Genomic DNA, 17,061 nt, shown 5'->3' on the forward strand with positions numbered 1-17,061 from the left:
GGAGCTGGGGAAATGCTGATGCCTGGGCCAGCCCCTCCCCCCCCGGCCCCCGCCCCCCCAGTATCATCCAAAGTGGGAGGAGTCAGTCAGACAAGGCTCAGTCTTTCTAAGGGGCGGAGGGGGGGTCACGGCCATTTCAGATGCCAGGGTCCGCGTCTCAGGGGCATCCACGGCACCGGGAAAATCGCATGCGAGGCCATGTCAGGGGCCCTACGTCCTCCGGCCGGCACAGCACCCAGGGGAAAAGGGCAGCTGGGAGGCCCACCTCTTTGGGGTGGGGTCCTCGGAAGCCAGGTGGTTCTTGACTCCTGGCCCAAGCAAGGGAATCCAGGGCTGTGGCACTTCCTGGACGGGGCTGGAACAGAGTGTCCTGGATGGGGAAGGACACCTGAGGACAGAACCACGTGGTTGACGCCACCCGGCAGGGGCTTCCCTGGAGACTGAATCCCAAGGGCGCATCTTGAACGTGGGTCTTAGGGAAGCACAGCAGGGCACGAGAAGGCAGTGTGGAACATGGCAAGAGGGCTCAAGGGGCCAGAGAGGCCAAGAAGCACCCAGAACCTCTTGGGCCACTGCCTGGGTTGCTGTGTGTGTTTTCGGGCTGGGCCTCAGGGCCTGGGCCTCGTGCTGCTCTGGGTGGGGGGTGGGTTGCTGGTGGATGGGCTGGGATGTGGGGGGCTCAGGCCACAAGTGGAGTGTTGGGAGCCCCCGGCTGGCTGGCACCTGTTCTGGGTGCCCAGAATGGTGGCCAAAGGAAAGGCCACTTGCTAAGACATGCAGGTCCCAGGTGATTGTCAGGACAGTTTTGTCACCAGACAGGCAAGTGAAAACCGTTCACGAGAGACTATGGCACACGCTGCTATGACCTGGATGTTCAAAACCAAACTGCAAGTGAGGGCAGGGCCCTGCCCCTACTGCCAAGGCATCTTTGTGGAAGGTGCTGGATGGGCACTGAAGGAAGTCTCAGCAGGAATGAAAACAAAGTCTTGGAATTTGTGAAGCCCAGTGACCGTCTCCCGCCTGGCCTGCACCCCCCACCCGCTCACCCTGACAGTGGCCCCACAGTGGCTGCCCCACAGCAGCCCGGTAGTCGGGGCCCCCTGCTCACCGGGATGCTGATGCTGCCAACATACAAGTAAAACCACAGGTGACCTCCCGGGGCCTTGCCCAAGGCGGGGCCCGCATCCTCCCGGGGTGAGAAACGAGCCCTGCAGCATCTACGGGAGTCACTGAGCTTTATGGTTTCATTTGGGCCAAAAATACAGCTTGAGGGGCCTCAAACGACCGTCTCAAAAATTACTAGACACGTGGATGTGAACGACCCGCCCCCGGGTCCCTTCCACCACCCTCGTTCCTCCCAGGAGCCCTAGAGCGAAAACTGAGTCCGTCCCACGCTGGGTGGTTCCCCGCGGCTCCACGTCCTGGGGGCTGCGTTCCGATGCGGATGACGGTGACGGTGGGCGCAGGGGCACTGCCAGCTGCCGTCACATGATTGCGCAGCACGAGTTTTGTTTCCGGGCCTTGAAAGAGACAAAGAGGAGCTGAAGTGGACGCCGGCAGGTGCAGTGCTGGGAGCTCCTGGGGGTCTGCGGCTTTACTGGGGGCTCCGGGAACCAGACCCCTGAAGGCCCCGGAACTGCCAAGGGGAGAGGGAGATAAGGCCTGATCCCGACCCCTGGAGGGGAGCTGTCCGGAAGCGATTCAGCCCCTGATCCTTCTGCCCGCCCCCCCCCCCCCCAATAACGCCATCAGTAAGGAAGTAAACTTCCCACTGCTAAGCCAAGGACAAAGACCCGTGATGGAAGTCGGATTGACCGAAGCCCTTCCTCTGCTCCAGCCTTGTCTCCCCATAAAGCCACCTGACCCCGCAAGGCTGTTTCTTACTGACCCTGTCCTCAGAGACCAGAGTCTCCGCTTGGTTTGTGGGGCCTCTGTTACCTTCTGTCACTGCCTGTTCACGGCCACCCCCGGCCCCACGACACCTCCTCTAAGGCACACAGGTGAGCGGAGGTGTGTGGATGGACCGAGACCGCAGCGCCCCCTGCCGTTTAAACAGTGAAGGACACGGGTCGAAGGGAAATTAGAAGCGTGAGAACCTCTGTGGCAGAAGAACCTCTTTCTTCACAAAGGCCGTGATCACGGCAGCTGGAGGGGGACCCTGCCTCTGGCCTCCGGGGAGCAGCTGGAGGCAGGGTGGAGCCAGGCCTCCGCCGGCCTTGGCTCCGCAGGGCCCGGCTCCACTGGCCACTACTGACTGGGTCTGTGCAGCTGCCTTCGGCCTCCGCAGTAACTGAACGCCCCACGGAGGCTCACTGCGCGGCGAGCCCTCAGGAGGGGCGCTGTCACCCCACTGCTCATGGGAAGGGGAGAGGAGGGGTCCTCACCGTTTTATAGAAGGCTTTAGACTGCACCCCCAGCACTTCGGACTTGGACACCAGGTCATCCAGCTTCTCCCCCCGCTCCAACAAAGACTCCATGGTGTTGTGCTGGATGGGAGGCAAAGCAGAAGAGAACGCTTGGCTCGGTTCGCAGAGGGGGCGACGCCAGCCCCCCCTCCGTGAAGCTCAGGAAAGCCCTTCCTTTGGGCTCCTCCCCACTACACGAGCAGAAGACAGTGTCCCAGACCGGAGGAGGAGACAGGACCTAGGGACCTTCCTGGATGATCTAGAAGGTTCTACCTGGGACCTAGAGCACTTCTCCCAGGTTCTGTGCAGCACAGGCTCAGAGCCACACCCCAGATGGCGGCTCACACCTGTACTTACACACATTCCCACTGGACAGAACGACCCCCGCTTCGCCCAGGGGAGCCCCGTGTACACGTCATTACTGCCAACCCTGTGAGAGGAGCCCTGCTCTCGGGGAGGGACGGCGCGCCCCCGGCTCCGCTGCCCGGGCCATCAAGGAGTGGCCGACTCGCTCTCGCCCCAGGTGACCGTGCCGCAGAGACGCCTTCAGAGCGAGCGGCACAGATGCGGGATGAGCAAGGACAGGCCTCCTCCCTGCAACAGCCAAGCAGCTCAGATTTCCACCCCAAAGAGTGAACTGGATCAAGGACCGAATGGGACAAAAGGCAGCAATCCAGACGCTGCCACCGCAGCCGGAACAGGGCTGGGTGGCGAGGACCCACGTGCCCTCTGCAGCGCGGAGAGAAGCAAGGCCAGAGTGGGTGCCTCCCGGCACCGCGCTGCTCACAGGCGCCGGTTCTGAAGCCGCAGAAGGCAGACGCAGGCCTTGGTCAAAACACATGGTACAAAAGACAGATGCCTGAAAACGTTCACATCGAACTTTCATTTCAAAGCCCAGAAATGTTATTCGAGGCCTGGTTTAGAAGGCCTGGGCCTGAAGCCCCTGGGATGCTCCTTACAGAATGTAGCTTTCCGGGGGCCGCCCCAGACTTTATACCGACGCACGTGAAAGCTGAGCCAGTGGTGGCAGGAGTTTTATCCTTGGGTCCGGGGTTCTCGGGGCCCCTTTCCTGGGTTTTATATCCATCACTTAGGTGTCCGGTAATAACTGGGCGCTGGTGAAGCCCTGACCCTAAGCCTAAGCCAGGCACTGTTCTGCGAGCAGGGCTGTGAAGACAAGGACAAGCCCCCGGTCCTGGGAGCTGGCACACTCGTCAGGATTCACGTAGACATGTGGTGACAATGCGGTGACATCCAGAGAGGGCCTGCCACAGCCCCCAAATCCTTGGGAAGCCTGAGTGTGGGGCGCCTGCGTAGGAACCAGATAGAAAGGGTAGGAGGCAGATAGGGTCATGAGACCATGTCAGGGAGTCTGCGCTTTAGGCTGGGGCTGCTCTGAGAGCTGCTGAAGGACTTACAGAGAACGACAGATCAAGAGCTACTGTCTGATGGGCAGACTGAAGGCAGGAGGGAAGCGAGGGACCAGTCAGAGGCAGAGGCCGCAAGAACCAAACTTGATCTGCTCAAGTGCCAAAGGCAGCTGAGAATTTTAAAAAAGCTGAAGCAGCAGTTAGAAACCAGGAGATTGCAGATAAAAATGCAGGGTTCCTGCTCCCCTAAAGCAGGCCTGTCTGACAGCTGGGTCTGTGATTCGTCCGTGCTGAGACCCTGCAAGGGAGGTGCCTGCTGGGCTGTGAGGCAGGCTGAGGCAGGCACCCCAGAGGAGGCAGAATCACCTCGAACCTGGTAGCTGTCCAGACGGAGCGGGGATGGCAGGAAGGGCCGTGCTGGCTCCCAGCCAGGTCCCTCAAACAACAGGCGCCATGAACCAAGATGGGCGCAGGAGGGACCCTGGAGGGTTGTCTGAGGGAATCTGGCTTTGAGGCCTCTGACGCATGGGGAGAGGGAGCAACCCCACTTTCCGAAAGGTGCTTTGGTCACAATTGAAACGAGCCTCGGAGGTGCGCCTGACTGCCAGCCAACCTGTCTGCCCCCAGTCTTCGGACCTGCTCGCCACAGCTGGCTTACCAGGATGATTTTGGTCTCGTCTAGTTCAGCCTGCACTTTACTCATGGGGTCAGCTTCTCGGGGGTTCTAGAAAAGAGCCAAAAATAAACACCATGTCAGGACTGAGTGGCCACCGAGAAACAGGGCTCAAAACCAAGAGAGCTGGATACACTTTTACAAGTTAACAACCACAGGCTGTTTAAACTCGTGCCAGAGAAGCAAAAGTCTGTCTAGGAATTCAGGTTCTAGATCTTTTGTTTCTTGCGTTTTAGGGCCACACGTGCAGCATATGGAGGTTCCCAGGCTAGAGGTCGAATCGGCGCTGCAGCTGCCGGCCTGCACCACAGCCACAGCAACGCCAGATCTGAGCTGCATCTGTGACCTACACCACAGCTCACGGCAACGCTGGATCCTTAACCCACTGAGCAAGGCCAGGGACCTAACCTGCATCCTCACGGATGCTAGCTGGATTCATTTCCACTGAAACACAAGGGTGAGGCCAGGGATGGAACGCTCGTCCTCATGGACACTAGTCGGGTTCGTTACCGCTGAGCCATGATGGGAACTACAGGTTCCAGGTCTTAATGGGAGTCCCTGTGTTTTTTCAAAAGGACATCGCCCGGAGCCACAACCATCAGGGGCCTCTGGCCTTTCTGGTTCCCGTGGTTCTGGCCACCGTCTTTACACCTCACCTGGTATCTACTGAGGTGACCATCCAGGCCTGTGTAGAGGATGGTGGCAGGGGATCCCACTGGCCATTCTATCCTGTCGACCTGCTTGGAGAATTCGTCTAGTACCTGCAAGACAGAGGAGCTTAACACCGCCCCCGTGCTCATCCACGAGAGGGTCTCAGGCCCCCGGCCCCAGGGAGGAGGGCACAGGCGGGCGGCGAAGGGCAAAGGGAAAATCTAGGTTCAAGTTCCTCCTTCCTCAGTATTCTAGGGATTAAAAACCCAGTAGGCCAGCCTGGTATGAACCTCATCTTGGTGAATGATAACAGTACTGGAATTTTAAACTACAGATTTCCACTTTCACCAGATTATGAATTTCCAGGAAAAAGGATATTGATTGGCCCTCTAATTTTCCAAAACAATTCTTCGAAAAGGTTATTAGGTTCTTTGAATTTAAGCAACCACCAGTTTGTTTTTTGTTTTTTGTTTTTGGCTGCACCTGCGGCATATGGTAGCTCCTGGGCCAGGGATGGCACCTGCAGCACCACACCCTTAACCTGCTGTGCCACATGGGCGCTTCCAATCACCAGACTTCACGTGCTTCGAAGAGCATGAGTGCTTTGGGAACGGTAAGGCCAGCGTCTCTGAGGAATTTACCGTCCGTGGAAGCACAGAGACACTGAGGGACGCGGTGGGGAGGCGCTGGCCCCACACTGGGGAGAGGAGCGGCTGTAGCTGCACGAGGAGCCGGCAGGGGGACTCCTCGAGCAGGAGCACAGAGGCGGGAGGAGCCTGGTGTGCGCAGGGCGGCAGGATGGAGAGGAGGGGAGGTGGGTCACGGGGCAGACAGAGCACAGAGTCTAGGGAGGCTCAGAAGGAACTGAAAGTCCTGACTGCGGAGGGCAGAGGCAGGAAGAAGGCCAGCTAGAGGAGTGACCGGGGCAAAAGCACAGCCACCGCTGACCTCAGAAGGAGAGGTGCTGTGACTCTGGGGCAGACAAGGAGCATCAAGGTGGCACCAGGAACGCTAGGGGGATGCGAGGCAGAAAGCAGCGCCAGGGAGGGAAGTGGGAAGGCTCCCGGCTGTCTCCTGGTTTCGGGTGAGAAGAGAGGCTGGAACAGGGTGACCGCAGATACACCCCTCACCCCTCGGGCACTGTGGTCACGCCTGCCCCCGATCCACACGCGTCTAGGTCCAGTCTAGCCAGGCTGCAAACTCACCTTCTCCAGCAAGGTAAAAGCCACCCGGGATGGGTATTCACTGTCAGCAATGACCACTCCCGCAAGACTGTCGTTTCTCACGTAGACGTGGCACAGATATTCTACGGAGGCGAGAGGTCGGACACACGGAGGGTGACACGGGGCTTCAGACTTTCTCACCCCCAAAAGCCAAGTGTTACAGTGCCGGGCTCCCGCCTTCTGGGTCACTGAAGCCACTCCGAGGGAGCCGTGTGGAGAGGCCCTGCACACGGGCCAGCGCATGCAAGAGCCCTGCCTGTGCCGGGGCCCAAGACCTGCCCGGGGGCCAGTAAGTGCCCCGGGGCCCAGCGTGCAAAGCCAGGATCCAAAGAGCACCATCCCAAGCCACAGGGCCGGGTGCGTGTCCAAGTCACAACCTTGAGCTCAGAGTCAGGGTCAGGCTCAGCCGTGTCTCAGGAAGCTGCAGCCCTCTGAGGCTCTGCTCTCCTCCCCCGACAAGCTACACAGCCTCCACCTCCTTCAAAAGCCCCGTAAGACTGGGCACAACCCCGACATCAGCACTCAGGGCCTCGGGCTCCCTCATCACAGCAACCTCCCCTGCTCTATTCTATGCGGGCCTTGGCACGGAGGGAGCAGGGGAGGGAGAAGAGACAGGTCCCATCCAGAAAAATGAGCCGCTGCTGCCTGAGGGCTCAAGTATGACTGTGACGAAGTCATCAAATCGTCCAAAGGTACAGTCTGTGCAAGAGCTGCTGCAACACAGTCACAATCTATGAAGTTAATTTTCATCACTTTCAAACAATTCAGAGATGACATGGCTAATCAAATGCCTCTCAAATAACTGCCTAAAAACTTCTTGCGGGAAACTCCGAATCATGAGGAGGAAAAAAAACCTAACGTCATGAGGCAAAAACTAATGAGCTTCCAGAGTCCTGGGCCCAAATCTCAGGCGTTTGGAACACAGTGTGACCTCAGCAGGGCGAGGGGCCCCGTCTGCGATGGCTACAACGCCGGGGGTGGGCGTGGGGGACACACCCAGGAGGCCGCTCGCTGCTCCCTCATCCGAAGGAGTCCAAGCTTCGGGCGTGATTTTAACCAAGCACCTTAGACACCAACAGTAGGCACAGAACTTTGCGTAAGAGGAGGAGGAGGAGGAGGAGGACAGAGGAGCCGAGGAGGGGGTCCTGCCGGCCGCTCCATCACCGGGCACGGCTCCCGCGGAGAGCGGCCCAAGGCGGGGCAGCCGGGCCAGCGCATGCTCACAGGGCGGCAGGTCCTCTTACCTTGTTCCTTGACAGAAGCTCTGCTGCCTTTTGCTGAGCGCTCCACAATCAGCTGACTTGTGAAGGTCATGAATTCCTGAACACTAAGAAACACAGCACATGTCACCCGCTCCTGTCACCCTGTCCCCGACACAACGGAAAGTGACCTTTGAGCGAATACGCGAAGGAGATTCGGCTTCTTGATTTCCCGCCCTTCCCTCCCCACCCTCCTAACAAATAAGAAATGCTCTGGACGTGAACGCAAACACAGGGGATTACACAGCCTCACAAGCACTCAAACCACATCTGTTTGCTACCTCGCTCACCCACGCCACCCACTGCCAGACGTCTGGGGAATTTTCTACAGGTGAAAATTGTAGATTTTCACGTGGCCAGACAGAACAGTCACAGATGACAACGGTCCAGCCGGAGGAGGTGGAATTCACATGCCTCAGACCAGGAATGCTATCCCAAGGGCCATCAGAGCAGGGTCTTGACTTGTGGCGTCCACACTTGGCCCCAGCAGATGTGGACGCTTCTGAAACCCACCAAGCGCCACAGAGAAGAGTGAGGACTCCCGACCCTGGCTGGGATCCCAGCTCCACCGCTTGTGAGACACGGCCTCTGACGGCACACTTACTGCACCGCACTTCACTATAAATCAAGATCCGCTGTAATGATTAAATGGGCACTTAGTGCCAAGTCTGGCGCATCGTATTACTTGCTACGATCATTTTGAGTGACAGTATCAAAATAATCCCTTAGAGAAAAGTCTCAAATTAAGGAAGTGCTTGCAGTAAAATGAAAAAGAGAAAGAACTTAGAGTAGAACTATAATTAGACAAAGGCAGCACTGCATTCACTGAGAGTCTGCACCCAAGGGCCAGGAGAGCTGGAAAAACCACTCAGAGGTTTGAAGCTTAGGTTCTGATAATCATGAGGCAGGCAGGATGGAAGCGAGGAAGACTTCAGAAGAAAGAAAAAAGAGCTCAGCTGGAATCCGTGTGGTTTTAAGAGACACTGGTAGAGATGCCCCTGTGCCACTGCACTTGTGTTAACCATCTGAAACTGGTCTGGGTGTCGCAAACCAGTCAGGTGACATGGCCTATGGCAAAATCTCTGCGGGTCTTCAGGACACGGGGGCAGGGGAAAAAGAAAAAGAATCAGGGTTAGCTAAGGTAGCACCAACGGCTCCATCACAGAAAAGGAGCGACACAGACAGGAGGAGTCATGGTAAAGAAAGCCAAGTTCCAGGAAGGACCCAAAAAAGTAGTAAGTTTCCAAGAAAATAACAAGAGGAATTGTTTCAGATCCTGCCAGCAAGAACAAAACAGCTGTAACAACAACAAAACAAACCCGACTGAAAAATGGGGAGAAGACCTAAATCAACCTTTCTCCAAAGACAGACGGATGGCCAGGAGGCAAATGAAAAGACGCTCAACATCGCTAATTACTAGAGAAATGAAAGTCACAACTACGAGGTTCCATCTCATACCATCCCATTAGGAAGTCTACAAATAACAAATGCTGGAGGGGGTGTGGAGAAAGGGGAACCCTCCTGCACTGTTGGTGGGAATGTAAGTTGGTACAACCACAATGGGTAACACTATGTAGGTTCCTCAGAAAACTAAAACTAGAACTACCGTATGACCCAGCCATCCCACTCCTGGGCAGCTATGCAGGCTAAACCATAATTCAAAGAGGTACATGCACCCCTGTATTCATAGCAGCACTGTTCACAGTAGGCAAGACAGGGAAACTATCCAAATGCCCACTGACAGATGAATGGATTAAGAAGATGTGGTATATATATACACACATACATACAAGGGAATACGACTCGGCCATAAATGTATTGCCATTCACAGAAACAGAGATCCAACCGGAGATATCACACTAAGTGAACTAAGTCAGAAAGACAAAGACAAAGACCGTATGATATCACTTACATGTGGAATCTAAAGTATGGCACAAAGCAACTCATCTACAAAACAGGAACAGACCCACACACTTTGAGGACAGACGTGTGACTGACCAGCAGGAGGGGAGGGGGAGGGGATGGACTGGGAGTCTGGGCTTAGTGGATGTGCAAACTATTACATTTAGAACGGAAGAACAATAAGGTCCTACTGTACAGTACAGTACCCAGCCCCTTGGGATAGACCATGATGGAAGATAATACTGAAAAAAAAAAAAAAAAGAGTGTATATATGTGTAGGACTGAGTCACTTTACTGTGTAGCAGAAACTGGCAACACACTGTACATCAACTATACTTTCACTAAAAAAAGAAGAAGAAGAAGAAGAAGAACAAGACAACTGCACTGAAAGAATGAAAACAGAATCCAGACGGCAGATTCTACCAGACTCGGGGACTGGGTGACCACAGACCTGGATTCCGTAGGGTTCTTCTCTTTTTGAGCCTGAGTCACCCCCACCCCCCCACAATCCGGCTGGAAGTGTCTGTGGTTCTTCGAATACACATCTTACTGCATTTACACGCCTCACAAATGTTTGAAAGCTTGGAAGCCCTACAAATCCCACGCGTCCTCCCAAACCATAGAGAGGACCATAAAGAGCATGTAACTTTGGTTTGAGTCCCGGCTGGTTCGACATCATCGCTTGGGGCCTCAGTGACTTCATTCACTCGACGGGAGAGTACAGCACTCTCTCCGAGAGGAGGGTAGAAAGCCCCACCGGAACGTCTAAACGTGGCTCTTGAGGCGTGGCACACAAGCTTCCCGGGTCAGAACTACTGAGCGGGAGCTGCGGGCTTAAAACAGAGACTTCTGGGTTTCAACCTACTAGTTCGGACTGTCTGGGCGTGAACCTGGGGAATCTGCACTTTTTCACAGCCCCGTTCTACTTCTCACGCGACCGAAATCCTACAGGAGCCCGCCCTGGAGCGGGGTGCAGAAAGCCTTCCGAGGTCGAAGGGAGAAGGGTTCCTCAGAGGCACAGTCCACAGCCGGAGGAGGAGGCCGCCGCTGGGCTCCGCTACGGGGGGCCGAGCCGCGGGCCTCCCCCGATTCCGGGCCCGGCGATCCCCGCCCAGGCCCGCTCACCTGGACCTCTGGAAGAAGCTGAAGGAGGACACGTCGTACGCGGCTTTGAGCAGCACCACCTTGGGATCGCCTTTGTAGAGGACGCTGAGGCTGTAGAGCTTCATGGCGCCGAGGCCTCGGGCCGGCCACCCGCCCGGCCGCGGGACCGGCTCGCAGGGAGGAGGGCGGCGCCGCCCCTCGAGACCGCCGCCGGCTGCTGACGGGTCGGCCACCGGCTTCCTCCCCCTGGCTCGGGGTTCACTTCCGCTTCCGGTCCGGGGCGGCCGCCTGAGGCTTAACGAAGAGTTTGCGTGCCCCGGATGCAGAGAGGGGCGGCCGGAAACGTGAGCGAGGGGCGGGGCATGGTGCTGCGCGTGCGCGTGCGCTCGCCGCGGTCTCTCGGGGCTGTCTTGGGCCGCCCGGCTCTTTCTCCCGCAGTCTTTAGCCTTTTCCTGCAATCGTCCTCTCCGACGGCCGTCCCTTTTCCGACTGGTTGGTTCTGAGTCTTCTCGGGGGGTCCAGGGTCCCCCAGGACCGTCCTCCCTCCGAGCAGTGAGATCCAGAGCAGCACCCACGAGCCAGTGCTTTGTGCACCCTACAGGGGCGACTTTGATTTATGGGCGAACCGCCTTCCCGGTACCTGTTTTGTAAATCAGATCTCCTTTTGAGTAAAGGGGAGGAACCTTTTCTTCTACAGGCTCCTGCCAGAAGGTAAAGGCATGCCTCTCATTTTCAGATGATCTGATTCCGCTCATGCCCTTCCCAGGCCTTCCTCCTGCCCTCGTGGGAGCAAATCCCTGGTCACACAAGACCCTTGAGCACAACCCTGCAGGGGTGAAGGCTCCCGGGCCTGCCCCACCACCTGTGAAACCAGTTGTCAGACTAACCACTGATTTGAGAGCCAAACTGCTGACCTCACCGAGTAGCAGGGCCGCTTCACCCCAAAAGGGGCAGGTGTAAAGTGACTTGGTGTAAAGTCATTTTGCTTGAGATGTAAAAATAATGCTTTTTTCCGTGGATGGCCATAAATGAGGCTCCGTTCCCTAGGGGTACCACCTCTTGCCCTTTTCTTGTTTATTAAATGGTAATCAGAAAGCATCTTGAAGGACACACACAAAAAGGGACCTTTTCTTTGGAAGTTGGCAGTAAGCTTCTACAACTATCATGCTAGAAGCAGCCAGATCTGAAATGATGGGAAAGAGATGGTACATTTGAAAAATCAACACCATCCCTCTAAACATTCTAAATTAGGGTGTCTCAACCTCGGTGCTATTGGTATCTTGGGTTGGATAATTCTTGTTGTTAGGGGGCTGTCCAGGCATTGTAGGCAGCATCTTAGGCCTTGTACCTACTAGATGTAGCATTCCACCCGCCACTGGGCAACCAAAAATGTCTCTGGACATTCCCAAATGCGCCCTGGGGAGCAGTGGTTTAGAGGACCATTGCTCTAGATATTCTTGTGGCTGAAGGAAGTTCCCACCACCTGCCCTTTCACTCAGCACCTTCCTCCCCAACCCTCTTCCCTGGGTATTTCCAAGTGCAAAGGATGGAAAGGGATTTTTCTTACATCTCCTTCATTGTGGTACCAAACCTCAAGAACAGCCTTTGGCCAATGCCAGGCCAGCTACCCACAGACAGCACACTAGACAGTGTCACAAGAAGACTGGATGGTGGAGAGCCGTCAGTGTAGTCCTATCCTAACTGCGCTGACACCGCTGCCCGATAGGGGGCGAGCGAGAGCCGTTTCTGAGGAAAACAGGCCCCTTTTCTTTTGCCCCAAAACTTGTACAAAAGGAGGAACCAGGAGGACAGCGTTTGGTTGGAATATATTTAAATGTATTCACTTGACACATAACAGTAGTTTCCCTTATAGCAAACACTTCCTATATGCTACCTTATTTATTTATGTCTTTTTAGGGCTGCACAGGCCGCATATGGAGGTTCCCAGGCTAGGGGTCGAATCAGCTGTAGCCGCCGCCCTACGCCAGAGCCACAGCAACATGGGATCTGACCTACACTGCAGCTCAGGGCAACACCGGATCCTTAACCCACAGAGCAAGGCCAGGGATCAAACCAGCGTCCTCATGGACACTGGTTGGGTTCATTAACCAATGAGCCAGGACGGGAACTCCTATATACTACCTCATTTAATCCTCACAAAAACAGAGGACGATATACCACCTTAGAGACATAGAAACTGAGACCCAGGTTAAGGAGATCGCTAGTAAGACGCACATACCAACACGAAACCACATAACAAACTCATAGCCAGCTCCACCCTAGCAGCTCTCTCCCTCCTCTCACCCTTGCTCAGCCTCCATCCCCCCAGAAAAACTAACTTGGCCAAAGTGGTTACAAACGCCCCACGTTCATCCATCTTTCTCAGAAGCAAGACCCACCTTCCATTCCGTCCCTCCAGCTGTCACCCCAACTTGGATTCAGTCCCAGCCCTGCCACAAACCACCAAACCACAAAAGTGAACAAACCATTAACCTCTCTGGTTATGGTTTCTCTTTCATTTGCAAAACTGGAAAAATATCTTGTTGCTGGAAATGATAAGACATTATATTCCAAGCTCTGGTCATAGTAGATGTTTAATAAGTAACAACAGCAATGATTATATGTGTCGTTATCATTCATGACAAACAGGAGGAGAGGTCACCGTAGGTTACAGGCTGTGGGAAATGGAGATTTTGGCCACAGGCTTAAATTTGTTAGAGGCCTATAGATTGCAGAATAGTATTGTATCTGTTTTAATTTCCTGATTTCAATCATGGTGTTGTGGTTATGTAAGAGAATTCTTTGGTTTTAGGAAATAAACACAAGTACCGAGGGGTAAAGGGATGTCATGTCTGCAGTGGGCTCTCAAAGGGTCCAGAAGTATTTATAATATATATGGAGGGGGAAGCAAATATTGTAAATTTATGTATTTATTTTTATTTATTTATTTTTTAGGGCCACACTTGCGGCATGTGGAAGTTCCCAGGCTAGGGGTCAAATCAGAGCTACAGCTACCGGCCTCCACAGCCGCAGCAACACGAGATCCAAGCTGCACCTGCGACCTACACCACAGCTCATGGCAATGCCGGATCCCTGACCCACTGAGCGAGGCCAGGGATCTTACCCACATCCTCATGGATACTAGTTAGATTCCTTTTCACCGCACCACGGCAGTAACTCCCAAATATGGTAAATTTAAAGAGTCAGGATGAAGGGTATCCAGGAGTTTACTGTACTGTTCTTGCAGCTGTTCTGTAAGTCCGAAATTATGGGGATAGAAAAAATTGCAGGGAAGACTGGCTGACGTTCTGCATGCAGCATCCACAGGTGAGGGGGTGGCACAGCCCTCTGGAGTCCAGGCCGCCCTAGTGAGCTGGGCTCTAGAGGACCAGCTCATCCATCTGCAGCTCGTTTGTCCATGACAAATGCTTGAGGTCCCTTAAGTTGCCCCCACAGAGTGAGGCAGGCAGCCACCCACCTTCCAGGCTTTGCTCAGCTCACAGAAAGTGCTTGGTTTAGCTGCAGAGCAGAACCCTCTAGGGAGGTGGATAAAAGCTGGGAGAGAGGCACACCCCAGGAGGCCCAGCCCAGGGGGAACCCAGCCATTCAAAAATGGGCAACCGATGTGGTCAGGCCTCCAAAGGAGTTCAGAGCATGTCACCTTGAATATGACACTTTGACATACTGATTATTTTGAGTTCTTTGAGAAATAGCAGATGCAAGAAGGGCTCTCTGGTCCTCATTTTTATTTTTATTTATTTATTTTTTTTCTTTTTATGGCCACACCTGCAGCATATGGAAGTTCTCAGGCTAAGGGTCAAATCAGAGCTACAGCTGCTGGTCTACGCCACAGCAACGCTGGATCTGAGCCACGTCTGTGACCTGCACCACAGCTCAGGGCAACGCTGGATCCTTATTAACCCACTGAGCAAGGCCAGGGATCAAACCTGCGTCTTCATGGATAGCAGTCGGGTTCGTTAACGCTGAGCCACAATGGAAACTCCTGATCCTCGATTTATTCCTGAAGCAGGAGATTAAACTTCTGTGTGAAAAGTACCCTCTCTGTACCAGGAGGAAGGAAGCTATTCCTATCACCAGAGATGAATGGAGGCCAAGAGAAATCTGTACAAACCAACCCTGTTAAACCAGCCCTCATCTCCCTAGTCACTTCCCCTCAATTTACTCTCCCTACCCACCCCCCCTTCACAAATTTACAGTTTCTTTCATAAAGGTATAAAAGCGTTTTCTCTGGTCATGTCTTCGGATCTTCATTCTCTTGTGAAGGCTCCAATGTATCAGTAAACATTTAAATGAAACTCTTATGCGTTTCTCCTGCTAATGTCAGTTTAATCTTTAGGCCCAGCTGGAGGCCCAGAGGGCAGAGGAGAATTTTTCCTCCCTTGCTCCTCCTTGGTAGTTCACCAAGTCTAAGGAGCAGAGGCTTGATGCCATCAGCAGACCAGTCCCCAGGAACACTGCTTACTATCGCAATGGCTCACCCAGATGTTCTGTGCTCCCACCAGGTTCTCCAAGTCACAGAGAAGACAGGCACAGACATGGCTCTGCCACCAGCAGAGAGAGAACAGGAGGTGTCAGAGCAGGAGAGAACAGGCATGTACTATAAGAAGGTTTACCCTGGAGATCACAGCCATGAAAGACAGGAGCCAGCCAGCTGGGAGCTCCCTGAAATAAAGGGTCCCCCCCCACCCCCACGAATTGCCCCTCGTGTAGGGGCTTCCCAGGAGCTGTATTTTACCACCAGGCACCCCTCCCCTACTCGGGTCTAGGGATGGATGTGTAGCCCACTCTGGACACATGGTCATTTATTTAGACCGGTTAATGGACCTGAGGCTGCCTTACCGCTGTGGAGATGAGAGTGGAAGAAAGTCTGCAGAACAGGAAGGGGGCCGGGGGCCAGGCAAAGGCCCGGCGGGTGGGGCAGAGAGGCCACGTCAGCTCGGGCCCCAGGACCTCTGAAAGCAAAAATCAAGATTGCAGTCAACACAAAGAAAACATCGCAAAGAGGACTGTGAAGCCGGGTTCGCTCCTCAGCCCCGCCTGCTCCGCTCGCTGGCACGTGGGTAGGAGGTCTGAGCCAATCAACACAAGCCCGTCCCTATTGCCGCAGAGATTGGTCTACAGACAGGCACCTGACCTAGGCTTCAGCCAATCAATGCAGACCATACCCCCTACTGGCAGAGCAGGCTGTCCAATCAGAGCAAAGCCAGGACACTTGGACGCCTCAGTGGGATTTGCGCAGTTTGAAAAGGTCAGTGAACCTGGGAGCAAGTATCAGTACAAATTCCTGGTTAAACATAGATGAATTACACGTTTGTGTGAGCTCTTCTAGAACAATACAAAGAGGGCAGGAGGAGAATGACTAAAAAGTGGGAAATGCTAACTTCTTAAAGTGGGGAAAGGCACGCAGCACAAGGTCCCGGAACGGGGGTGGGGGGAGTTCTGAAGAGGCTCCCTCCCCTCCCTGCTCCACAGATTCTTCCAGGAATGTACCTTTGGGAGTTTTGAATGCTCAGAAATTCTGACACTTTCAGGCCCTCATAAAACCTCCTGTTGTTTCAAGTAGGGCCTATTGGTTAAAAGTCTCCTGTGAGGCCACCCCCAAGGCTGTGACCAGTATGCAGTATGGTTACCCTTTGGATCAGATGACGTTTCTTTCAGTCATTTGTGATCAGGGAGGGCAGGGCTTTGCAGCAGGCCCGGGGACCTTTGCTTGAGGACTGCCTTGGCCCCTGTCCTTGGGGAACAGTGAGCATCACAGACCTTTGCGGCCCAATCCTTGAACCTTCCCAGTTTCACTACTCATGAAAGTGGTAAAAAAATAATAACACCCCTGCCCACTGTCCCAAGACTGATCAGATGACAGAATGAATGGAAAAGTACTTTGTGAATCATAAATATTTTAATCAGGTATAATGATAATTTTTCCTTCTGATAAATATGTTTCCTTTCTTTAGGAGTAATTAAGAAATGTTTAAGATCTATATGAGAAAAATAATAAAACATTATTTTAGTGAAAAGAGATGAATAGATTCTAAAACTTACATGAAAGATAAAAGGCTTATGGTGAAGAAAATTTTGTAGGAAAATAAAAGGGGATGCCTATCTGGACGGATATCAAAAAACTAAAAAATTGTGCCCACTGAAAAAGTGTGGGAAACACAGGAATGGACAGAGAGATATCCAGCTCACAGGCAGAGCTGAGGCCAAGGCAGGCAGAATATCAAGAGCTGCTTTTACATTCAGACAATCTGTTAGGCACACAGGCAGGAGAGAAGAGATGAAAAAAAGAAGAGTAGAAGAGCATCCAAGGCCACTGCTTCCCATCCTTGTCTCATGCAAAGGATGACACCCACCCAAAGAGGCTGGACGCCTGCACCCCAAGTCACTCTAAAACTTTACTTCTGACTGGAAGCCCATTCTATTTATTTATTTATTTGGGGGGCCACACCCATG

The 17,061-nt window shown here is 53.9% G+C and overlaps 2 protein-coding genes across 2 annotated transcripts in view; one reads left to right on the forward strand and one right to left on the reverse strand.

Annotated features, from left to right (window-relative positions):
- Positions 1-1,218: 1,218 nt before the first annotated feature.
- YKT6 (YKT6 v-SNARE homolog) lies at positions 1,219-11,200 on the reverse strand. Its single transcript, NM_001244914.1, is given in 7 exon segments — positions 1,219-1,520; positions 2,385-2,486; positions 4,434-4,499; positions 5,105-5,209; positions 6,305-6,405; positions 7,567-7,649; positions 10,609-11,200. Coding segments are annotated over 7 exon segments (597 nt in total). The 5' UTR covers positions 10,713-11,200; the 3' UTR covers positions 1,219-1,484.
- Positions 11,201-15,826: 4,626 nt separating this feature from the next.
- Positions 15,827-17,061, forward strand: part of GCK (glucokinase) — a 48,492-nt gene continuing 47,257 nt past the window's right edge. The window contains exon 1 of the mRNA XM_013985832.3: positions 15,827-15,856. The gene's annotated coding sequence lies outside the window, so the exon portion shown is untranslated. The remainder of the gene's footprint in view (positions 15,857-17,061) is intronic.

Source organism: Sus scrofa, chromosome 18 (assembly GCF_054392235.1).
Source record: "Sus scrofa isolate SSC_HxYL_T2T_F1_AM1 chromosome 18, Sscrofa_HxYL_maternal_Yorkshire_Landrace_v2.0, whole genome shotgun sequence".
Lineage (NCBI taxonomy): Eukaryota > Metazoa > Chordata > Mammalia > Artiodactyla > Suidae > Sus > Sus scrofa.